We start from the raw sequence: 26169 nt of genomic DNA on the forward strand, positions 1-26169 counted from the left end.
ATGCTGCATGTACAAACCCAGTGCAGGCCTATAAAAGTAACCTAGAGGTAGGATTCTAATTCAAGAGAGAGAATTTGAAAAGTGGTTTAGTGCTGAAAGCAAATTTCTAAGCAACCAATGAGATCTAAATGTATGACTACACATTCCCTGTCAAAGTTTTCGGGCTATGGCATATTCCTGACACTCTTCTTACTGTTGGTATCCCTTGGTAGAAATCATTTGGCCAACATGCTTTTGACCTTAACCAGTGCATATTCTTATGTTTCAAGTCCAACTCGTTTTCCTCCTTCCTACTGCTTCGGTTGGAACGTTGTCAAGAATAATCAAATAAGGTGTTGATTTAGGTAGTAAATGAAGATGGTGCTGGTGAAAATAATTCTGTTTAGCTCTGAGATTTATTACACTCATTGATTTTCCTGCCCCATGGAGGGGACTCTCTATCCATTTGACCAGTAGCTGATCCATCCACTTTATTATTAGCATTATTCTGACTTTCATTAAGAGAGTGGGTAACTGTTGATGTGGTAGGGCGGAACTGAACAAAAGCCAGGGAAGGGTGGGAGAGGATTCACCAGGCCAGAGGTTGTCAAAGAGCCTTTGGATAACTGATCATTATTCAAATGAGATTTTTTCAGTTGCCATTCTGAGAACAAGGAGGTGAATCTTTCTTTTGATTTTTGCTGTCAAACCTTCTCTTAAAGATCTCACCAATGAGTCCAATATTTAAATAATATTTCATCATGAGTCTTTAACAGGGAATCTAATTGCACCTCTCACCTAATTATAAAGCTATCATGTTGCATATAATTTGGCAATTGCTGTCTGTCAGGCCTCTGCGTTATCGTACACTGATGCTAAAGCTTCCTCTTAGTTGACAACCACTTACTGCTTCTGCTCTTTTATTTGCTGGGGGTGAGTCTGAGAAAAATACAAGATCTGGAGGAAGTTCTATATTAGCTGTGGTCCCTTCACCTCTTTTCCACTACTGAACACATAGCGAGGAGTCATTTCCATTCACCTGAGAATCCATATTCCCTCAAGCGGGCGAGTATGTAACCTTACTCAGAGCCTCATATAAATGAGCACTGTACACCAATAATTCACTGGCCAAAGGAAGTGGATTGGTACAATCAGCTTGTGCTTTTGGTTGTAGTGATAATTTCGGTGCAGTAACTAAAGTAACATGTTGCCATCTAACAATTTGTGACAGAGGGGGGTATTTGTTGGAGCTGATGAAGTGAACTTTGTGCTACTGTTCCCCTGTATTTTCCGTTTCCCCATAGCAAAGGACATTAAATATACATAAAGAAAGTTTGAGTAACTACTCTCCTCTCTGAAACTGAAACCCCTAGAAGACAGGTCTTACCGCAGTAGATAGACCAGGTGAGCCAGGGGTGGCCCAGCCCAGCCTCGATCGGCCACGAATTAGCACAGATGGGTCTGCCATTAGCCAGGACTTTGCCTGGGCGTGCCCCGTGCCAAAGAAGCCTCTAGGCAATTTAAATATAGCGCTTCAGGTAGCAACAGCAGGAAAGCGTCTGAATCTAGCCCCTACTCCATGGTCTAGTGTAGACTTGGGCATGGAGTTCCCTTAAGGGTGGCTAGCTGCAACAAACACAGCACACAGTATCCCATCCCCATGATAAGCCTCTGGGCACATTATTGTGCATCACATTTCAGCTGCAGGAAAGTGGCTGAATCCAGCCTCTCCTCCGTGGGCGAGGGCACTCTGAGCTACGGAGTGTCCTTATGGGTGTCCAGCGGCAACACACACCACAGGAGGCCCTATCCTGCATATCCTTAAATTGTGCATATTAGAAGTGGAACTGTTCTGTGAAATACTCTCTCTGCTGCCAGACCATGGTGTCCTTTGCTGACCCTGACCCTTCTAGAGGTGGGAAGAAAATATCATGGTCGCTCATCCCCCACAGACTTGCATAATCCACTCCTCAATATTTATTTATAAAGTTTTATATAGCGCAAACATGATCCTGAGGGATATCAGAGGGTTTTACAGTTGTGGGGAAAGTAAGGTAGCAGTTGCAGTACATGTGTCAAATAGGAATACAGACAAAATCACATATCAAAATAGAACTCACAGGACTAGAACGCTTACACGCACACGGGCTCAGCAAATTAATAAGAACATAAGTGGTACATATCAAGATGGAATAGCATCCAGCGCAAGGACTTAAAGGTGTAAGTCCAATGCATTAGAGAAGACAATCAGGGACATTTGCCAGCATTCATGATGTCAAGCCAGGCCCGTCATGATATTCTCACTGAGAGTGTTACGTTCCACCTTGCAGTGATATCCACAGCTCGCTGCCCGGGGTCGGATGCTCTATGCTCAATAAGTTGAGGTGCAGTGCTTCATTGTCTCAAAGCTGGGTGACTCACCTTTCTTCTAACAAAAATGGACACTGACCCCCCTGACCTTAATAGCTCTCTTCCAATCTCCAACCTTCACTTCTGAGCAAAAGTGATTGAAAATTGTGTTGCAGAACAATTAACATAACACATAAAAAATGACCTCCTCGTTGACCATTAACCAGGATTCCGCAGTGGCTACAGCACAGAGGCAGACAGGGTGGCTGCAGCAGGTGATGCTGGATGGATTCTGGACAGTAGAGAATCCTGGAGGAGATAGACAACCCCGCGTTGATTCTCAGTGACATCCATAATGGATGCAGTTTCAAAATATTTAACTGAACCCCCAACCGAGCCTAAAGCTTTTTTTGCTCTCACCAAGATATGGCACCATGGCTGGAATAGCTTGGCTAAATACTTCGAACATTCTTTAATGCAAATCATCAATTGTGGGAAATTCGAAAACACAGGGTTTTACTCTTATAAGACACCTGAACCTCCACACTCACTTGTATAAGGTAGCTAAGGGTGTATACCTCCAAATCAGGCTCCTCAGTGGATTCAAACCTCTTATTCTGCTTGATATCCACAATCTTATCTAAACTTGATTATAGGAATTTGTTATTGACTGCAATCCCAGTGCCCTCAACTCGACTCCAAGCAGTAGATCCGAACAAATCACACCCAGTCACACTTCATTGGCACCACAGAGGGGCTGATTCACAGAACTAACTTAAGACAAAATCCTAAACTTACTACTTTTGGTATTCACAGTTAGGATTTTGTCTTAAGACAGACTTAAGACAGAATCCTAACATAAGTCTGTCTTAAGTCTGTCTTAGGTCTGTCTTAAGAGAAAATCCTAACTTCTGTGAATACTAAAAGTAGTAAGTTTAGGATTTTGTCTTAAGTTAGTTCTGTGAATCGGGCCCATTGAGGGTAGGGGCTCTTTTGAATTGTTCTTTCTATAGATTCCAGGTGAAATGTATGTTCCTTTATTCCTACCAGGAGTGTGTCACTTACTAATTTCTATAACTTGGTTACTTTCTTACTTATAATCCTGTTAGCAACAACTGTTGCTAGTTCTGTATTACTTATATTACCCACTCTCCGATTGTGTCCCACTGTAGCCTTCTTCCCATTCACTTTGACCTATATGTGAATATCCTAATATTACCTTGCTTCTTATCCGATATTACATGCACTTTATCCATCTGCTTCTTGTAATGTCCACCCAATACCTTACCAATCTCCTATGTACTCATCATAGGAGATGATGTGTCCTCCTGAGGCTTGAGCAGGGAGAGATTCCATTATCTTTATGCCAATTTGCACATCAAATTGAATTCTGTTTTTAGTGGTTAATTTTTAAAACATGGTTTATATTTTAGAAGTGTCATTTTAACTTGACAGCTGCTGTTATTTGTGCCTTTTGCATCTGCTCTTGAACTAGAGTTTTCATTTACCTATCAGTACCGGGGGTTTCATATTGGGCCACCATTTTGCGGAAGTACCATAATCGGGCTAGTTGTTCTGCTCCTAATCCTTTAACTGGGGAGGCTGGTGCGAGCATGCAGCAGGCGTGCGGCTGGCACGCCGAAGGCGCATCTAAGGCAAGCCCGTCTGCTTGGCCCACACCCAGTGCCAGAACTCCTTCCCGTGTGATAGCAGGTAAGCCTAGCACCTTACAATACTCTAGTGAGGTGCTGCGGAGCTTAAATGTCACGGGAAACTCTATTGGGTGCTTATGTCTCGCATTTTATTTGGAACCCCCCTCAGGTCCTGTGATCTGTCCTAATTGTAATACCCGCCTTCCCGAATTAATTTACGGGTCTAGTGAGTCACAATCTCAGGGAAGGTTATTCAAAAGTGTTTAAGCGATTCCGACATTAAAGTACATACTGGTGAATTTGAGATCTTTGGTAAAACATAGTATTGAGTTTGCATCACTCATAGTGGATGGGGAAACTAAGGTGGCATTTATCACGGAAACTTGGACAGATGATGCCTCAGTCCCAGATTTCAAAAAAGCTACACCCCCTGGATACCTTTGTTATACAGTGAACGGGCCAGACAGGAAGGGGAAGACTAGGGGTAATTTACCATGACTCAATCAAGGCAGCTTTTCATATGGCCTCAAACACAGCATGTGAGGCTTTGGATTTTAGCCTTTCTTTTGCCTTGCACCACACGTTCAAAGGCAGCCTCTTGTACAGACCTCCTGGTCCAAGGAATTACTTTGTAACATCATTGGGAAGTTTATTGGAAGATGGGATCAGTGCTAACTCTTATACTATACTGGGTGATTTTAATTTTCATCTTGAGATGGACAAGTACCCAGACACTGTCACCCTTATAGATTTGATAAATAGTGTGGAGCTTGAACAAAAAGTTACTGGGCCCACACATGTGGCACGCCATACGCTGGATGGCATCTTCTCTAATAATCCTCTCTTTCGTTTACGGGCCTACTGCCATAAGAGTAGTCAGACCACATGACAGTACTGTTTGAATGGGCTATCCAAGACCCCCGCACATTTGGTAGACCCCTCAAGAGACAAGGGGAAGTTAGAGTGTGGAATTAAGTGGCGGGCTCAGAAGTAGCAGAACTAATACCGCCACAGTACATCTTATGTCCTCAGACGTGGAGGAAGCCACCACGCTATATACCAATTGGCTAAAAGCAGCATGTAATAAACTGGCTTCTAAGAAAATACTTACTCTCAATAGGGCACAACCTTCCGCCTCTTGGTACACACAAGAACTTAAAGACCAAAAGGTTTGCTGTAAACGTCTGAAGAGAATTTGGAGGAAGAATACAAAGCATCAGAAAAAAGCATGTATAACCAAAGACTCTGGATCTACAAACAACTGATTTTTAAAACTAAACAAGAGTTCTTTGTTAACCGAATTAACTTAGCTAAAAATTCGGCCAAAGAGCTGTTTAAAACAGTAACCAGTGTAGCTCACCCTCGCCCAGCAAACATCCCAAAGAGTCAGGGCCTTTGTGACGAAATTGCCAATTTTTTCTTGGAAAAAGTTGAGTCCATATTTTCCTCATTAAAAGGAACAACCACAAAGGGTACTACGGACCAAATAAAGGGTCATAAGCCAGTGTCCGAGTTACAGCCTACCTTCAATGAGTTTGCTCCACTATCTACTTTGGACACTTACAAGCTGCTTATGTCTATTAATTCGGGATCTGCTTATGACCCGTGTCTGGTCACAGTGTTAAAAATGGCCCCTGAACCTATTGTACTGATTCTTCCCTCCCTCTTTAATGCTATCTTCTCATGGGGGCATTTTCCTAGAGTTTGGAAAAGAGCCTCAATACTGCCATGTCTCAAAAAACCTAGTCTGGATCCTAAGGATCCAAATAATTTCTGCCCCATCTCACGTCTCCCTGCCCCGGTAAAAATGGCAGAGAAAAGTATGAATGCCCAATTGAGTACTTTTTTTACGAGTTACTGAAGCCTTGGATTCCACTCAATAGGGCTTCAGAAAGGGTCACAGCACGGAGTCCACACTAATAAAATCTATGAATGAGATCAGGGGAGTCCTTGACCGGGGCGGTAAGGCTGCCTTGATTATGCTGGACCTCTCGGAGGCCTACGACACAGTCCATCACGATTTGTTGATGGACTGGTTGCGGGAATGTGAAGTTTAGGGAAAAGCCTGGAAACTATTTAATTCCTTGCTCTCCGAACGATCGCAAATTGTATCATTGGGAGATTTCTATGCCACTCCATGCAGTCTGCCTGGTCGTGTTCCACGAGGGTCATCTTTGAGTCCCACACTCTTTACCATATATGTGTTTGTTCCGCATAACCATGCATAGTTTTCAAAAATATTTTTCCACTTTTTCCATGTGACAGGTGGTTCAGCTGGTTCAGATAGAAAAAACGGTGGTGAGGTAACATTTTGCATTATGCTACACACAATGTAATAAACTACCAGCCAGTAAAACAACAAACACCTCAAAAAATGTCAAAGACTTTCACCGTTGAATAAACTCAAAAACTTCTTAAGTTACCAAAATTACACTATGACAAAAAAAAAACAATAAATGTCAAGGTGTGCTTATCACCGAGTAAGCACCAAAGTAAATTACCAAAGTTTTCTCTTGAGTCTTCTTATGAGTCCACACTGAGACTGTTGATCTTCTGCAAACACCAAATATATCCACAGCGTAAATGAGAACTTAGAACAACATATGCGCTGATCCAAATATGATTTCGCTGTACAAATGATTACTAAAATGCTCAGGATACTCCAAATAAAACCAGTGAAAAACGCGATCTCCAACGCGATATCCAAATGTCAAATCCGCGTCATGGAGACTGTGAATAATACCGGAAATCTCGAGTTTTCACACCCAATATGGTCGCCGCACAACGTCATCCACCATCAGTTCTTTTTCTTTTAGAAATAGGGCACATTTTCCAACCAAAAGCGATATCTCACAAGATATTTGGGCTTGTTTTCCCTTTTTTTTACAAACAGTCCTTTAGTCTTTTTTCTCGAGGAATTTTCCCATAAAGCTCACCCTCTTGATGTGAATGGGTCCGTTGCGCTCCACCAATTACGTCCAGATAGTCACGTCACTGAACCGCAGGCGAGGCCCCGATATGTCACAGGTGTCTAGCTAACCTTTTGTTGAAGACAGATTTCACCTCCTTACGACGTCGAAATCCACACACCGCTAACCTCGACTCGGGACTCAGCACAGCTCCCGACGACACCCTCGTGAATCAGGACTTTTCACTTCCAATCCACATCAAGGTAATTAATCTTTCCTTTATCCTTCATCTTTTCGAGATACCGTTGCTGTTGGGGTTCTCTGCTACACCTCTGTCTTCACTCCACCACGATCTTTGCCACTGAAATAAAGAGGCTTCCACAGGTTCAGTTGTAAGACAGAGGTTTAATACAACAATCCCATCCAACATTTCACAGATCTCCAACTGACACACTTAGAACTTCCCTTGGAACCTTCCATATACTTGGTTCCAAGGCAGAAAATAGAACCTTGTGAAAGGTGAGATCATCACACGCCTCTTATCAACTGCTTCTGTTTTTCCCTCACCTCTTATGCTGACGACACACAAATCGTGGTGTCATTGCATCCGGGCCAGGAGATTGGAACAGGTAAACGGTTTCAGATTTGCATGGAAGCGGTGGGGAGGTGGATGTCCCAAAATTGTCTTAAGCTTAATTCCAGTAAGACAGAAGTTGCCTTGTTTGGGAATGATCCTAGTTTCTGGAATCTAAACTGGTGGCCGGACACTATGGGTCCGCTCCCAAGTTCCACTGGAAAAGTTAAAAACCTGGGAGTGATAATAGATTACAAACTTAATTTTGAGGCTCAACTCAATACAGTGGCCACATTTTGTCCTAAGGACATGTAGGAAATGTTGCCTTTCTTGCCAAAGGACAGCCAGCATTTGGTGATCACCTCACTGATTACATCAAGGTTAGACTACTGCAATAGTCTATATCTTAACATCCAGGACCGTTTTGTGCATAAACTCCAACTCCAAAAAATCATGGGAGAAGGATCACTTGTCCTGCATAACCAGGGTATGCAGGTAGGTACGTGGTGTCTCACAATTTAAAAGACCCTCATGCACGTGTATTATGATTTCTCGTAGCGGTATATGGTGTCTCCCCGCTCTTTTATACACGTATGTGCATAATCCTTGGGTCAGTATTTATGCACCCTCCGCCTGGAGGATTTACCCTTCGTTAAAACAGTAGTGATCGCGGATGGTGAGAAAGAGGTGCTAGGGAAGTGAGTTAAAATACCCGGACAGCCAGATACATGACTTTATTGGGTCTGGATTCGGGTAGCCCAAAAATGGGGGCAGTTGGCTGGTGTGCCGCTTTGGAATGATTAGGAATTCAAGCGCACTGTATGGTGTGAGTTAAAAAACGGTCAACATGTTTCAGCCTCGTTGCCTATATAGGTCGGTGGGCTTTCTTCAGGACCAGTGCAAAAAGAAAAAGTGAAAATAAGTGAAAATATGACCTGTTTTCAGTCAGTCTAAGGTCGCATTGTACCTGTGGAAGAAGATTACATACAGACAAATAGGGAAGGGGGGGAAAGGGAGACACACACATATGGACAGATAGTACACAAGTCAAAATCTTAGTAGATTTTTTAAACAACTTTAAAAAGGCAATACTTTAACACAGGTTCACACTCCTAGGTGGTGTCAACTCTTTCGTTCTCATGCCTGGTGGTGGTGATAGCATGCTTCTTCAAGTGCTTGATAGGCTCCTGAAAATTAATGCTATGAAATTTACTGATGAGACACCTATCAAAAAGTCGTGGACTTATATAAATGGCTCTATGCAGGTGTTTGTGAAGTGGGATGCTTTTAGTGCGCCTGATTAATGTGTCTTGGTAGTCTAGTTGTGATCGCATAAGTGCATTAGTAATGTATCAGGTGTTGATCGGTTTTTGTGCGGTAACCGGCAACTTTCGTGTCTCATTTAAGTATGCAGAGTGGGGCGCTTATGTGGCGTAACTCGAGGTTGCTTAAAAAAGCGTGTTGTGCTTGAAAAAACGTGCCCTTGGTTTGACCACGATGTGTGTAACAAACTAAATGCGGGGGCTGGGGGCGCACTGTGTATAATTGGTCCCGCTGGAAAGGTTTAGTGGGGTGCGGTTATTCAGTCACATTCGTTGCGGGCGGCACTGGATACCACAATTGTATGTTACGTCCACGTACCTTGCGAAATGCGGAAGCGCACTTCTTCGGGTCAGGGGCTAAGAGGAGATGCCTAACTGCCGAGAGATAAGGGAATTTTTAATGTGATGCTGGAACTTACAGTTAGGTCGTTGTCCTCGCGATCGGTATCACAGCATTCAATACCTGTGGCGTGACCCCTCCCGTGTAGCTTGTGCTATCGCTGCCTTTTCTAACCCGGATATGCATCGGGTTAGGTTCCTGTTCTAGATATGTGTATCGTTAGAAAGAGTAGAGTTACTTTAACCACTGGCTATGGATTTGGGAATTGAAACACTCCTATGAATATTTGTTAAATACCAAATGTTTTGTAGTATTAGCGGCTAAATTTCTGCTGAATAAACGGGCAGAGTAATAATAGTAGGGACACTTAGGATGATTGTAAAATTATAAAATTATAATTATTAGCCGTTAGAAGTAGGGCAATGTCTTATGGGACAGCAAGTTTGGGCATTAGGTCTGTAGCGGTATTTACAGTGAATGGTAGATAGTATGCCACATAGTGACCATGGAGGTGTATCTCACAGTTATTGTTACTATTCAGAAGAGGCTGGATCGTGCGCCTTGTTGATCAAATTGTATTTTTTGGGGTTCGTCAGGACAGTACTCATTGTTCATAGAATACTGGTTTCTATGGGACGTCAGGGTCATCTATTGAGGCTCAACCACGGAATGTTATCTTTCGGGCCCGAGTATCAGTTTTCAATCTGTGTATCCAGCGTTGTTCTTTGTCAAAAAGAATTTTCGCTGTGTTCCTGTCTCTAGTTTCAAGTGTTTCCAAAATGGCCCGCTTCAAGGTAGTGGGTCGACATTTTGGTAGTGCTTTTTTTTTACAATGGATGTTGCTCCAGTGCTCGCAAAGTCTTTGCTTTGCTTTCCTGTAGGTCACGCCAATTTATCGCATTTGGCACGGGCATGTAATCATATAGATGACATGACTCATTTGACAATTTGTATGTCTCCTTATCGTCCACTTCAAAGTGGGGAGTATTTGTATTTCCTTGGTTGGTTTGGTGAGGCTGGAAACTGAGCAAGTGCCGCAGGGGAAGTGTACTGTTGGTCTGCATGGTCTTTAACCCCTTCAGTGCTAATGACAAGGGTAACTCGTCATGGAGTTTCCATTGATTTCAATGGAAATTACATTGAGGGGCCAGAGGGGCCTTAGCAGCCAAGTGGTTAAGGCTCTACAAGGCATAGCACCAGACCATTTGAAGCGGCAGTTTCAGTGGTATGTGCCCAATAGACCTCCGTACTCGCTAGGAGCAAAATTGGTGATACTACCTCCTACAAAAAAAAGCCAGGTGGAGGTAAAGGTTTTAGCGTCTGTACGGCTAAGGCTTGGAATGATCTTCCTTTCCACCTTAGGAATAGCTCGGATTTACTTAAATTCAGGAAGGTGTTAAAGACCTGGCTTTTTGACTAATTACTCCATCCGGTTTAATTGATGTGCTTTATGGAGGACTGTAGCTAGCGCCAGGACACCTCAGGATAACAGTTGCTCTTTACAAATCTCCTAACATTAACATTAACATTAACATTGACATTAACAACATTGACATTAACCTAGTTCTCCCCAGATGCGCATGCTGCTTCTGAACTTTGGAGAACAATAATGTTTATCATGGTGTACTATGTCTGGTAGTGTAGTTCCTATTTCCCTTATAGGCTCTGTGCATTGGAATAATATACACTATAGTTTTGGCATAGGACTGAGGTCAGTATGCCTCTATCGAGTACATTAAACTTAATTACTTTATGTGGCAACTAACTCAGAGGTCACTCAAAACTTCTCGAATAAACAAGAAGGGAGTAGTTCCTGACAACTGCATAAACATGACAACTTTGTTTCCGTCAGAGTCGGAACATTTCTCAGAATCGTGGAAACAATAGATAACAGTTTCACTCAGTCAATCGTGCATGCTTAGTTTCTTCAGAATTACACAGAAATAGATAGACGGGCGTTTCAATAAAATGATTTATTGAACAGTCTTATTTCTCGTGCTAGAGATATTAGCTGTGACAATCGCAAGACAGTATGCGAAATATAATACATACAGTGTAAGCAGTAAGAAGAGATAATACTGCAATAGCATGGCCTTTTAGCTATGACATATATTCATATAAATATATATAAATAACACAGGCTAAAATGTGAATACTCGTCTGGTGCTTCTAAATAGTTCTACCCCAGTGTACTTAACCTAAGTGTAGTACGAGGTAAGAAGTAGGTGCTGTTTTCTATAGTATGGTACAATATAGTATGTATTGCATTTGTGTGCCAAGAGTCCCTCTAGGTTCTAGTCTGCTCCATACCTTAGAATGAGAGCGATGGGAATCTCTTTCCCGATCTCAATCCCTAACACCCTGCGAAGGGAGTCAGGACACTGGAAGCTGGATTCTCTGCGAGCAGGATGACAGCGTCTGGTCAGTGCGTCAGGCGGGGACTCAAATTCCTTCCGAACTTGCCATGGTGAGCTGTATCGAGCTGTGTAACCGAGCCGTGGTTTGCCATGGTAAGTGAAGGTATATTTATACCTGGAAGGTGCCTAGGAATGCTAGCATTGACGTAAACTCAGGCAGAGGTCATGAATGAACCCCTAAGGAATAGTTGTTCATGCATAATAAATGAGTTATTGGAGAAATCAATAATCCAAGCAGGGAAAGTCCCAATGGCTTAATGGTGTGGTTTCTAAGAACTCGTTGTGACGTGGGAAGGACGGACGTAGGTGACCATGCCTGTATTTGGACAGCATGGCTGATGCCTAAATAAGGACTGGGATACCATGCCTAAATAAGGGCAATGTGAGTTGTGCCTATATTAGGGCATGATTCTGGAAACCTATGTATGGGTATCTAAATTGAAACACAACAGTCTGAATGTGTTTTTTCAATTAAGGCAGCATTGGGAGCTGGCCATCAAAAATTTACAGGCTTCTTTGTCCACGTTTGACCACATCAGAACATGTCAATTTGAATATGTTTAATTTGGTGCTATGTGGTGCAATAATGAGCAGTAATTGATTTGATATTTCATTCAAAACGTGTTTTATATTGCGTTCCATCTTTGGATACACCTTTTAGTTTGTTTTAAAGTCAAAATGATGATATGGCTCAATAACCCTTATAGAATGACTGTCTTTCTAAATCTTACTGGGAAGTTTAGAGGAGAGTTTATTTCCATATTTTTTAGTATTGTGTTCTGTTTGAGATATGCTATGACATGTAAGTGTTATGCAGAAATCTCATAGCAATCAATCAATCAATCAGTGACACTTATAAAGCGCGCTACCTACCCGTAGGGTCTCAAGGCGCTGGGGGGGGGGGGGGGTGCCGCTACTGCTCGAACAGCCAGGTCTTCAGCTTCTTCCTGAAGGAGAGGTGGTCTTGGGTCAGGCGCAGGTCGGTTGGGAGGGAGTTCCAGGTCTTGGCGGCCAAGTAGGAGAAGGACCTTCCTCCTGTAGTCGCTCTTCGGATGCGGGGGACGGCGGCGAGGGCGTGGTTGGCTGATCGGAGGTGGCGTTTGGGAGCGTAGAAGTTGACTCGGCTGTTGAGGTAGCTCGGGCATGGCTTGTTATGAGCGTGTGATGATGATATGTGCCTTTAACGCTTAGGGGATGTTTGTTTGTTGGAATTTACCAACCCAATACACTATATGGATTAACTGTTGAACATCATTTTGTGTTAAAGTTTGAAACAACTTAAACAATAGCGATTAGGACTGTGGTTTAAGGATGTGTTCGATATTATGTTTTTTCAATTTTTTTATTGATTCTGAGAATTCACATATATGAATAAGGATTGATTCATTGTTGCATTACTGTTAGAGCATTGGGATTAATTGATGCCTCTTAGTATTTTTATACATTTTTTGTAGGAACTCTTTTTTTAGATAATAATATTGAAAGGTGTTTATATGCCATACTTTGATGTGATAAGGACCACAAGGGTTGTATGACAGAGGTATGTAAGGCTAAACCACGCTTGCATCTGAACAACGCATCCCTTTACCAAGCATGCCTTCACCATGCAATTTCTTGGGATAAGGCATGACTGGTATAGGGATGTGTGGTAAAGAACCAACCCTATGGCACCTGCCCTAAGCCATAACAACTACCCAGACCAACCCTAGCCACAAAAAGTACCCGACACCACCCTGAGCGCTGAAAACTAATTTAACCCCAATCCCATAAAACCTCTCCAATTCCCCCTTGAGTACTGAAAACTACCGACTCCACCAAGCCCGAAAAAATACCCTGCCCTCTGAACTTTAAAAATTCAGTCAGCGGAGAGGTGGTCCGTGGGATGACTGTGATCCACGGTACCCCTCCTGCTGCAAGGCGAGCGTAGGCCTGGTAGAAGAGGGGGCCTTTGCCAGGCCTTGCTAGGTGTTGTCCAATTCAGCCTATTTGACCCACATTGCCATATTTTACCCCTTAGATGCTTACCCACGCCCGATGGGGTGCTGAAATGTAGAATTGCTGATGAAAGTGTGCATAAGTGTTACTGCAACTGGCTCTTGGACTGAGCTGCCCTTTAGGGGTGCAACACATTGGTGCCGGAGGATGGTAATACCGCTGGAACTGCCTTATTATGCAACTAGGCCTTGGGGAGACACCTGCAGTGGAGGCCGCACTGCCACCAAATCCTTCGCCACCCACAGATGGTATTAACCCTTTCCCCTGCTTGCTTGCTTTGTTCAGCTGTACCCCTTTCTCCCCCAGATGCAGCCTGGTGGTGGAGAGGGAACTTCTTGTGTCCCTCTTGAGGTCTGGCCTTGTTGGGTGCAAAGGGTAGGGCAGGTCTGGTTGAGACTGAAACTGATGGGAAGCAGAAAGTGAGGCTCTTGGCCCCCTTCCAGAACACAGAACAGCATCCTCCAGTTACTCTGTGGAGTCTTGTCACTGCACACAACTGTGATGAGACATACTCCCATTTCTCTATGGGAGCTTGTGCTGCGGCTGTAAACCGGCCATAGCACTAGATCCCATAGACAAATGGGCAAATCTGTTCATCTCTGCACTGTGTGGCAGGCACCTTAAGGATTAACGGTGGCGCACCTCGGACCCCAACCGAAGGCTGCAGGGAGAAGGGGGCCCTGCTAGGGCCTCCCATGTTTGCTTTCCAACAGGCTTTCCACGTCAGATAGCCTGACATGGAAAGCGTGTTGGAAACTGGCATCGTAATCCCGACGGCGGAAACGCCATCCGTAGTGATGACGGTGAGGCCTCTGTGAGCCCGTCGGAATCCAGCCAGAATGACCACCTGGTTTCGCTTTTGACCACCTGCATGGTAGTGCGGGGGTCAAACTTGAAACCCATGATGTGACTCGGAAAGCCTCCTACCTGTGGTCGGAGGCTTTTCGAGTCACTTCGTCATGAGGCCCTCTGTGTCTAACTGGAAGCCAATGCAGTTCTCTAACAAACTTGGAAATGGACTGATAATTAGGACATTTTAATATGGATGCTACATTTAGTTATTCATATAGTGAATTAATTGAATGTTAGATTGGTTTATGATGCTTCAAGTTTATATTATGATCTTATTAAAGAACATTTCTGTCCAGGGCTGTGGTACCACCAGTATGTACCAACCTTTACACATTCTAATTTCCTCTATCGTCGAATGTTACTCTTTTCATTCCTTTTATTACATACATTAATTTCAGTAGGTAGGGTGTGCAGCATCGTCACATTCAGTAAACTATCCTTTCTTTAAATTTAGTTTGCCATTCCAGATCTATTTTTCGGGAAAACCATTGTAAGACTACTGACTCCTAACAGGAGGTAATGTCTGACTTCACTAAACAGCGAACCCACTAAAGTTGATTTTTAGAGGGTAAAGAAAAGTCGGACAGTATTGATATCCCATTACAGACTGGGGGAAGCACTTGGCTTTCTGTGAGGGTGAATGACAAGGTAAGTACGTAAAACATCAATGCAGAAAGATCACCAATATTAGCATTGAAAGCAGGGTACATGGAAGTTTCAACCCTCTTTACCTGCCCTTCTTCAGGATCACACACAACTTTGCAACCAAAACAAGAGGTGGAGATTGAGATGCAAAATTCCAGGCAACAGACCAGCAGAAGGAATGACAGAATACAATCGTGGTAAATCTGCAAAAGAAAAACAAAGCAACAGTTAAAACATTTACCAGAGTTTGAGAAGGAGAAGGTCTTTTCTAGGAAAGAAAGAAAGAAAGAAAGAAAGAAAGAAAGAAAGAAAGAAGGCATACATTTTATTTCAGTTTTGATATGATTTAGGGTGTAATTAATAGGATATCACACATTTGGTACACAGGGAAACAACAGTGATACAGTTTCAGCTTCTCTGTTCTTTTTATCACTCATTTGATCTTATTGTAATTTGTACTTGGAGTGGTTTCTAATATGCATGCAGATATGTGCCAATAAAAACACAAATCAATGTATCTGCACCTGTACTGTACAGTTCTGAAGAGTTAGTGGAATGCCTATATTAGAAATCCAATGCCAAGATGTGTAATCTGTATATTCTCAATAGGTTTAGAAATGAATGTAGATGCTCTCAATGCTTAGAGTAAATTTCCAATAACAGGATGGTTAACAAAGGATTCCACAACTTGTCTGAATTTCATGCTACTCAGATGTTACCATGTATACATTCATAGATGTACATAGTGTATATTCATGCATGTGTAAATGTAACCCAAACATGCAGTTACCCCTGACCTTTTTTATATTTTGTTTTTCTCTGTGAAGTAACATCTTTACCTTACACCCCTACAAATTGTAGGGTTGTTCACTCTGCATTACAGCCCTGGAAACATATCTACTCTTGTCAAAGAATAACCCAATGACCATAATCAAGGTGGGGTGCAAACATTTATTAATACCCAAAACCTTACTGGTAGGGGTGGGAGGAATTGGAGTAATTTAGTAATTTGTGTTACTCAAGTAACACACAATTAATAATTAATTCAGCCTGCGGAATTATATCAGCGCAGTAATGGTACTTAAACAGGGCCCGAGAGGAAGCAGTACCTTTATTTTTTTTAATTACTGCATATTAAACTTTAATCTGCAGTGATTTTTAAAGATAGAGGCACTGGTCACTCTTTCAGCCCTGTTTAAGTAGCACTGCAGGGCTCATACCACTCGTGCCTAATTATGTTAGGGCCTGAGGGCTATGCACTGGAGTGGATTCCGCTTGGTGCCCTTCCATACATATTTATGGGCATCGTGGTGTAAGAACTGCACTGGAGTGCACTGCATACTCCTCAGTGCCCTCACATAGTTATGTAAGGGCATCGAGGGGTGTGCAATGCAATACAGAGCACTTCATACCTCTTGATGTCCTTACATAATTATGCTAGGGCCCGAGGGCTATGCATTGGAGTGGATACCCCTCGGTTTCCTTCCATATGTATCTAAAGGCACCGAGGGGTATGCAGTGCATCTTAGTCCACTGCATACCCCTCAGTGCCCCCACATACTTTTGTAAAGGCCTCAAGGTGTATGCACTGCACTACAGTACACAGCATACATCTCGCTGCCCTTATATAATTATTTAAAGGCACCAAGGGCAAGTGTACTGGACTGAATACCCCTTTGTGCCATGTATAAGGGCACCGAGTGGTATGCACTGCACATTGCTATGTTCATTGTGGCCCTTGGTGGAATTTTGCAGATTTCCACAGAATTTTAAGGTAATTCTGTAGAATTCTGCTGCATGAAACTCTGGCGATTTCACCCAGCCCTACTCATTATGGGATTGATTCCGATTCGGTAAAAAAAAACGTCCGTATGATTTGTATCCGGAGCCCTCTCCGTACGAATCGTACCCATCCGTCCGAGTCGCGTAGTACGATCCGTATTCCGTGAATCCGTCCGAATCGTCGCGATCCGTACGTATTGCAAGGCTGAAACCGTGAACCGTACGCCTCGTACACATGCCGTACGATGGGTACACCCATCATACATGGGGTATGGCTCGTACACCCATCGTACATGGGATACGGCTCGTACACCCATTTTACATGGGGTACGGCTCGTACACCCATCATACATGGGAAATGGCTCGTACACACATCGTACATGGGGTACGGCTCATACACCCCATGTTCGCAGGGGTACGCACCGTACCCCTGCGATCATGGGGGGTACGCACCACACCCGGGGGGGGGCATTCCGTACCTGTTTTGGCGGAAACTCTGCTTTTACGGCTGTTTTCAGCTCCCGTAGAAAAAGGGTCGTACGGTGCGTACCCGACACGTATCGTACTTGCTGGGTCGTAAAAACCAGCAGCGAACCGTACAGATGTCATGTACAGCGGGTTCCGAGGGAGAATCGTACGAAAATTAGAGTAGTACCGTCTCTGTACGACTCGTATGGAGTACGGCTCCTGGTACGAATCGTACTTCGTCATACGTACGGGGTACGTTGCAGGGTACGATTCGTACAGGAAAAACGCTCCGAACGGCTATTCGGTGCGGTTTTTCCCGTATCGGAATCGGCCCCTATGTGTCCATCAAATCATTCATGGCAAGGAATGTTTTGTACCTACGAATGTAAGCAGACTTTCTCCCATGAAATATTATGTGTGGAAAACTTGTCAGTTTGCACATGTAAAACAAGGCCATTTGCAATACTTAGTCTAAATTCGGTATGCAAAAGGATTTTTGACTTAGGCCAGAATAAGACGTGAGGTAGGGGAGATACGATAGAGACATTTACATCTCTGAGGTGTACATATATGATTAGGGAGATGATCATAACTCTTGAAATGCTGCTGGTCAGAATAGACTTAGCAAAAAGAAGAGTCCAAAGTGACACCAGACATATGAAGAAAAGCACTCATATTAAGCCCACATGTCATTTGATATTTCATCACGGATGTAATCAAATATGTTATTCAATCTGTCATGAGTGATGTGTTATATGACGTCATAAGCAAGACACAGTGGTGATTCATGTTATAGTTAGCTTAGTCAACCCTAAATAGTGAATTTCAGTGTAAATGTGACTGTAACGTCAATGTAACCTTTGTTTTTTGTTAGTACATTTCTAGTTTTTTTAAACATAAGCTAAAATCTTATCACTTTACCTAACTATATCTTCATTTTAACCTTTGTTTTTTTCAGTGAATTTCTCTGTATTTTTAATGTGAACAATGAATTTATTATCATCACTAAACCTTTGTTTTTAGCGAATTCTGTTTCATTTTATCATATTCACCCAACTCTCCCACTAAGCACAACTTTAGGCCTTATGCAGCGAGGAGTTGGCCACAAGCCCTCTCCCAACTTCCTGCAATTGGCAAACCCCTTGCTGCACACCATCTTCACCCAAGCACAGTCCACATTCATCGCCAGTGGATTTAATTTTTGAGTTTTTTTGTAATTTTCCCTTTTTTGGTTTTCAATTCTTTGCAGTTTTCAATTGCTGCTTTTTTCTTTTGATATCCTTTTTTTTTGTTTGTTTTGTTTTTGTTTTTGTTTTTGAATACAGGTAGTCTTCCTTCTGTGGAGCACCTTCTGGCATAAAATGCATGTCATCTCTTGCCAGCTGGAAAGTTTTAAAAAACTGCCATACCAAAGATTCCTTTACCAGCCTTGCTTCATGTGATTTTTCAGAAGTGCTCAGGAGCACAATGGCATTAACATGATGATGAACACTGTGTTTTTTGTTCTCCAGTTCTGTCTGAGACCATGAAGACTTTGGATTCTATTCACTGCTGTACTGCAAATTGTCTCTGTTAAACATTAATCCAGTAATCGAGGTTAGCAAAAAGTCATGTTAGGTTGCTTCTGTCCTTTGTGGCCAATTAAATGGCTGTTTTTATTTATATATAGTTTTTGACTTTCCATAGGTAGCACAGTAGTCCTGCGGGACCCATATAACCAATGACTGAGTTCCGCATGAGTGCTGCGTGGGTTTTACTACCTCTTCTGGGACCCACGCTATCACTGCCGAAACTTGAACTTTAAAAGAAAAAAGTTTTGTTTACTATGACGAGGTACTGTTATTTAAACCTAGAGATTTCCTCACAGGCCCAAATAAGAAAGGTCACTTTAAGGCTTATAGTGGAATGTTGGCATTTTTATGTCTCAAGGTACAGTGGTACCAATAATTGGTAGGACAGGACCAGTGATAGACAGAGAAACAGCATCTCATTGGCTAATATCATTAGTGTCATGTGTTGACAGATAATTCCCATTGTGTTACTCTTCACAGGGCGTGCCACTTATCAGTACACAAAAGCCGTCAGTGCCTGCTTTTTTCAATTTTGGATTTTTGGGGGGAACTGAGGAACACCACTCAGGTGATAAAGAGGAGAAGAAGCAAGTAGAACCACGCAACACCTCCCTTTCCATTGTCTAAGAATAATTCTCCATTTCCCCAGGTGAAGAGAAAGCTGGTAACCTGCAGCCTCTGCAACAGGGAGTTCTCCAAACTTACTGGGAAAATGTATTCTTTTTGTGCCTCTAACATGTCGAAGCACACCTGGCAACTCAATGCTGCAATGAGGAAGAGTCAGGAGGAAGAAGGGCCCTTCTCATCCAGAGCTCCCCTTCCCAGCATGCAACATGGTGGCACTGCTCCTGCACACACTGCAAGTGCCCTGAGCATTGATTGGAACTGCCTCTACCAACAAATTGCTCTCTATTGCATGGATAGCTGTACATTCGAGTTTGCAGGGGGCATATTATCTCAGCCAGGCATTAGCTTTTGACTGCACATTAGCAGGTGTGCAAAAAGTATTTTGTTTTAGTTTTTTTATCCAGGTTTTTATGTCTCTTATTCATGTTTTTAGTTAAATTCCCCAAAAATAATTTAAGTATTAAAAAAATCTTGATAGCACCACCTTCCATGGTTAAAAGATAGAAAAATTATTCATGTTATGTGTCATTTCTGTCTATAAGCGTAAATATATCTTTACATGTAACTTAATGTCAAACACCTTTAACAACAGAGTTGGCCTCAAATGGCTTAAATAGTCAGCTACTGCAGATTATAAGTCTCAGGTTTGGCACAGAGCAAGCACTGTGCATAGTGGTGCTTTCGCCACCTAAGGGGGCTTGGGTGTCTGGAGAGAGTGGACTGTCCTTGAGGGGTAGTGGACAGGACAAAGACCATGCATAGCAGTGGGTTGCCTATATGTGTGCAATTAGTTCCCATAGGGGGTTAACTGTCTGTGGTGTGGCGTGAAGAAACTGGACCAGAATCGCCGAAGACCAGCTCACCTCTTCACTCGGCTATTCCAGCCCAACCATCGCGGAAAACGATGACCCCAACACAGCAGCCTGAACCCTGCACAGATGAATCTCCAACCGCCCCAACACCATTGCCCCATCAAAAAAAACAGCAACACCCATGCCAGGAAAGCCAAATGGTTCACCAGCGAATTTCGAGAGTCCAGACGCACCTGCTGCCGCCTCGAAAAGGTCTGGAGGAACACCCAGATCCACAGAAGCCCACAACAACTTCAGAGCCGCATACAACGCCCACCACCAACTCATCAAAAAAACAAGAAAAAAAGCAATTGAAGACAGAATCTCCACCCACACACACAACAGCTTCGGTCTTCGGCTGCAAACGTCCTGGCCGTATTTCGCGAAATACGGCCAGGACGTTTGCAGCCGAAGACCAAAATGGTTACGTCTTACAAGTTAGACTAGATTCAAATACCATGCCTTTTCACCGATGAAGGAGAATATTGAATTTACTACTATAGTGCTTGAGATTTGACATCACATCCATTCAAACTGAGGAAATTATTGGAATCAATTGATACACCGCTATCTCTCCTTCCTTTTGTGTTCGCAAGAACTCATTTAAAGTTTGGAAAAGGGCACAACAAGAATACAATTGCCCTGAAGAAGTCCGTATGGACGAAACGCATTGGCTACTTCGTGTCATTTTAAAAGAAGAATTTTTAATAAAGAAGTTATACAACGACCTGCTGATTTGTTTCTAAAAAATGTGTCCTTTACAACATTTGTATTACTGAATGGAGTGCCGGATTATTGTTTGTCTATAACTGTTTTTGTGGAGTGTTCCATTGGAGACGTAGGGGTATTGCATCTCAGGTCCGTGGCACCCAAACAAATTACTGCAACCCAATTAGGGGATAGGTGCGGTCATATTTGCCCCATACCCTGTGGGGTTTTGCCTTATCATTGTGTCATATGCAGACGACACCCAACTCATCCTCTCCCTATCCAATGAAGCCAACACCGCCAGACACAACTTTCGAGAAGGCATGGAAGCCGTCGCCAAATGGATGAAAAACAGCTGCCTACAACTAAATACTTGCAAGACAAAAGTACTCATCATGGGCCCAAATCCCAATGCCGGGAGCAACACCTGGTGGCCCCCGCCCTCGGAAACCCACCCACCCGCACAGGCCATGCACGCAACCTGGGAATCATCCTGAACTCCGAGCTAAAAATGGACTGCCAGATCAACTCAGTCTCGGGCTGCTGCTTCCACACCCTCCGGCTCCTACGTGAGACCTTCGAATGGATTCCCCTCGAACACAGAAAGACCCTTCACTCACACCCTGGTCACCAGCAGACTCGACTACGGCAACGCACTCTACGCTGGAATAAACAAAAACCTCACCCGCAACTACAGAACATCCAGAAAGCTGCCACAAGAGTGACTGGTCCTCAACCTGCCAAAACACTTCCACATCTCTCAGCACATGTGTACACTCCACTGGCTCTCCATCGAGGCACGAGTCAACTACAGGATGCTCACCCATGCACACAAAACCCTTCACAACACAGTACCAGCATACATGAACAGCCGACTCAAATTCCACGTAGCTGGGAGGACCCTATGATCTGCCCAACTCTCCTACACCCACGCACCAGAAAAACCAGAACGGGAGGCGGCTCCTTCTCCTACCTCGCGGCCAAAGCCTGGAATGCACTTCAACTCCACATCAGACAGAAACCATCGCTTCCCATCTTCGTAAGAAACCTCAAAACCTGGCTTTTTGACGGGCCCCCTCCTTAATGGACTGGAACCTGCACCCTCCACCCCCAGCACCTTGAGACCCTTACGAGTGAGTAGTCACGCTCAACAAATGCGTGATTGATTGAGTCGAGTATGATACTAAGGGTTCCGGGTGAGGTCAATGGGGGCGGGAAGAGTTCTGTCTTCTCCGAGTTGAGTTTCAGACAGCTGCTGCTCATCCAGGCTGCAACGTCTTTTATTCCTTTTTGAAAGTTGAGTCTGGTGGTTCCGGTGTCCTTCATAAGGGAGAGGATGAGCTGGGTGTCGTCGGCTTAGGATAAAATGCTGTGTCCATGCTGTCGGACGATGGTGGCGCAGACAATGGCGGCGAGGGGGGCCATCTAGATGTTGAAGAGCGTGGGACTGAGTGATGATCCTTGTGGTACTCCGCAGTTGATCTCTGTGAGTTCAGAGAGGAAAGGCGGGAGTCTGATCCTTTGGGTTCTTCTGGTGAGGAAGGAGAGGAGCCAGTCAATGGCGGTTCCCTGTATTCCTGCGTCATGGAGTCTGGCTGTGAGGGTGCAGTGGGAGACGGTGTCGAAGTCTGCGGAGAGGTCGAGTAGGAAGAGGGCTGTGGTCTTGGTCGAGGAGTGTGCGGATGTCGTCTGTACTGGCGAGGTGGGTGGTCTCGGTGCTGTGGTCGCTGCAGAATCCGGATTGGGAAAGGTTGAGGATGGAGTTCTCTTCAATGAAGTTTGTCAGCTGGGCGTTGATGATCTTCTCAGAGACTTTGGCTGATTGAATGTCTGGAGGTAGTGGACTGTCTGTGAGGGCTTGGTACAAGGTGAGGTCTGTGTGACGAAGGGGCGTGCCTATGTATGTGTGTGGTTGCTAGCCCATCTGTCCAGAAAGGGTTTGGCATAGGGTGAAGGCTGTGTGTAGTGAGGTTTTGGTGATCTAAGAGTGGCTTGGGTGCATGGAGGAAGTGTGCTGTCTGTGAGGGATTGTGCACATGGCAAAGAGTGTGCACAAGAGTGCCTTGCCCACTCATATCAATTGGTTGCCAGCGCGAGGATTTATTGTCTTCATAGGGTTCAGCACAGGGTGAAGGCTATGCGGTCTTTGCATTTGGTTACTTGAGAGATGATAGAAGGTCTTTATTTAAGTTAATAGACCACCGCAGCAGGATATACCAGTCTTAAAAAGGTATGCACTCAATCCCTATGGCAGTCAACACCCCACTGCGCACTTTTTTAAGTCTGCAACCATGTGCGATGTGTTATTGGACACTGAGCATGAGCTTAACCTGCTGTAGGCAGCCAATCACTCACACATACCTATTTTAAAAATATGTTGTAGTACTGTGGTACTTCTGCTTTACTACCCAAGCATCAACGCTGCTACCACAAAACCATGCAAGATTCAGTTTGTGATACTTGCTTTGCTCTCGCACTACAGTGCGTCCCATGGTAGTCCTGCGGTACCACACGAGAGCCAATGCTGGGTCCCACTGAAGTACAGGGGTGCCTGTGGTACAGTTGTTTTTTATTTCAGCCTTTTGGGGGGAATTCCCTCTGAGTCCCCTACACCTCAGAGGTATGAGTACCCCTACTTTGTCCCCTGGTGTGTTATGTGTATTGTAACTCCAGGGGAGAGGGACCAAGTTCCTGTGCTCTGTAATGGTGGACACAACATTTTATCTTCATGTTGCGGCCAGCCATTCCAAATAATTGGTCCTGCCGGGAGGTAGCAACAGGTTAAAAGACCTCTTGGCCAATTAGAATGTTTTATTTTTATTTGTTGTACCACAGGAGAGCAACTTGGTCTCTGAGAACATTGGAAAGAAGAGTTTCAGACTTTGTAGATATTGATGGTAGCAAAATGTCAGTGGCACACATGAGAGATATTTTGTTGCATTTTCTATTCTATTGTCAGAAAGGCAAGGCATTTTTTGCACTTTACCTAAAAAAAGGTGCCTGCAAATGGAGATGAAAGTGATGACTTTGAAGAAACATTGACTAGAAAAGCAATTTAGGCACATCATAATTATTACACAGAAGTGCTAGCATTTCTACACCAGAAGGCAAAAGGAAGGAGCATCCATTGATGAATTCATTGCTGCTGACAGGAGTTTCTAATTTTAGAGAGGAAACAGATGAAATGATACAAGACTAGTTGATGGTCAACAGCAAGCTAATCCACCCAGAAGAAGTAACTAAATAAGCTAAATCAATTGAATTGGGTGCATGAAGGTAATGAAGACCTTTCTGCTTGTAAAATCAATGAAGTGTGAGGTGTCACTACCAAACAAATGAAGCAGGAGCTAACAGATCAATCAATGGCAAGGGAAATGGTCATTTGTGTATTGCCGCAGTACTTTTCACCTGGTTCCTTCAAGGAACTGTCCAGCCACAGGCAAAGAGTGCAAAAATTGTTGGTGTATAGGACATAATGGATACGTTTGTAAAGATGATAAACACATTCAAAAGCAAACAGTGGCACTCGATTCTCAAAATGCAAGCCTTGGAGCAAAACTGCAGATTGATTACAAGCTTAAACTTAACAGCATGATCCTAGTGATTAGAGAACAAGAAAAAAAAAGATCAAAGTGCACATCAATAATCCACCAATGTGTTCAATGCAACTTTTAGGTCACAAGTTGAATATACCTGAAGACTCTGGAGCACCTTACACGATCATCATTGAGAAAGATTTTGAGTTCATGTTTGTGCACCAATTTGGGATTTTGCCTGAAGTTAAAGCTGGTACCATGACAGACCATTGACTTTAATAGTTATTTCTAAATAAAACTAGAATTTAAAGGAAAGACTCCAGTCATCAGAATCTATATGGTCAGCAATGGGGTATGTGTCCTAGGTTGGAAGGACCAGAGATTACTACAAATAGTTTTGAGCGTAGTGGACCAAGAATTTATTCATTGTGAAAAAATGTCAGATCCATGCTTATTCATGAATTTTCTAAGAGGTTCAGTAAAGGATTAGGAAAATGAACCTGGTTCACTTGTTGAATCATACTAAAGCACAACTGTCTTTCAGTCAAACAAAAATTAAGAGGTGTTCCACTCTACATAAACAAGGACCTGCAAAATCTTATTCAGTGTCCAAGGAAATTACTGAAGAGATTAGGGAGCATATTATCTAGGGATTTATCTCTGCTTTTTTGGCTTTAAAAGCCAAGAAAGCGGAGATACAATTATCTCCCTATCAGCAACAGGGTGCTAACACGCAAATTCGCCTGTTAGCACCCTTTTTCTCTTCGCTTCCCCTTGCATCTCTAATGAGATGCAAAGGGGGCGTTCCAGAGAAAAATAATAGGAGAAATGTTGTTAAGTGACATTTCTCCTATTATCAAGGATTTTGCTAATCCGGTTAGTGATAAAAAAAGCAGTGCTAACCGCGGTTAGCACTGCTTTTTTTACACCTGCTATTTTCCTGACTTAGCCATGATATCCTTTGGAAGGTGGATATCATGGCTAAGTTTGTGAGCCCCTATCATCAAGCTAACTCCAAACTTCGAGAGATTATCGTTGGTTTTCCAGTGATAATCTCTCATTTGGCAGTTAGCGTGAGGATTTTTATCACCTCTGAGATAAACCTTGCTAATAGCAAGTTATCTCTGCGATAATTTCCGGCGATGCTTAGCGTTAAAAAATTCGTTGCTAAGCCTCGTTAGCGTTAAATATCGCTAATCGTTGGTAATATGCCCCTAGATCCTCACAGTTGGTCTTACTCGTAGTGCTGACAAGAAAAGGAACCTTGGCAGTGTGTCGACCTCAGAGCCTTGAATTCAGATAGCATCGACAAGCATCCTTTTTCCATTGTAAACTAATTGATTTTCCTGGTGAAGCTGCAGTGCTTTTACCCCTTGATTTGTGCAAAGGGTATTATCACATGGAATTAACTGAGTATTCTATAACTACATTCATAACTCCTTTTTTTCTATTTCACTACTGGAGAATGCCATTCGACCAGACATTTGCAGCATCCGTTTTTAAGGGACAATGGGGCATATTATTAAGGGGGTTTATCTCTGCTTTTTTGGCTTTAAAAGCCAAGAAAGCAGAGATAAAATTATCTCCCTATT

At 43.3% G+C, this 26169-nt stretch overlaps 1 protein-coding gene across 3 annotated transcripts in view; it reads right to left on the minus strand.

The window, feature by feature from the left end:
- LOC144805598 (membrane-spanning 4-domains subfamily A member 4A-like) overlaps nt 1-26169 on the minus strand; it is a 149804-nt gene that overhangs the window by 11838 nt on the left and 111797 nt on the right. For all 3 annotated transcript variants that reach the window (XM_078672125.1, XM_078672130.1, XM_078672138.1), the window contains one exon: nt 15121-15237. In XM_078672125.1, the coding sequence (XP_078528251.1) occupies nt 15121-15237 (117 nt within the window). The remainder of the gene's footprint in view (nt 1-15120; nt 15238-26169) is intronic.

The sequence above is a fragment of the Lissotriton helveticus genome, chromosome 1_2, assembly GCF_964261635.1.
Source record: "Lissotriton helveticus chromosome 1_2, aLisHel1.1, whole genome shotgun sequence".
NCBI classification, from domain to species: Eukaryota; Metazoa; Chordata; class Amphibia; order Caudata; family Salamandridae; genus Lissotriton; species Lissotriton helveticus.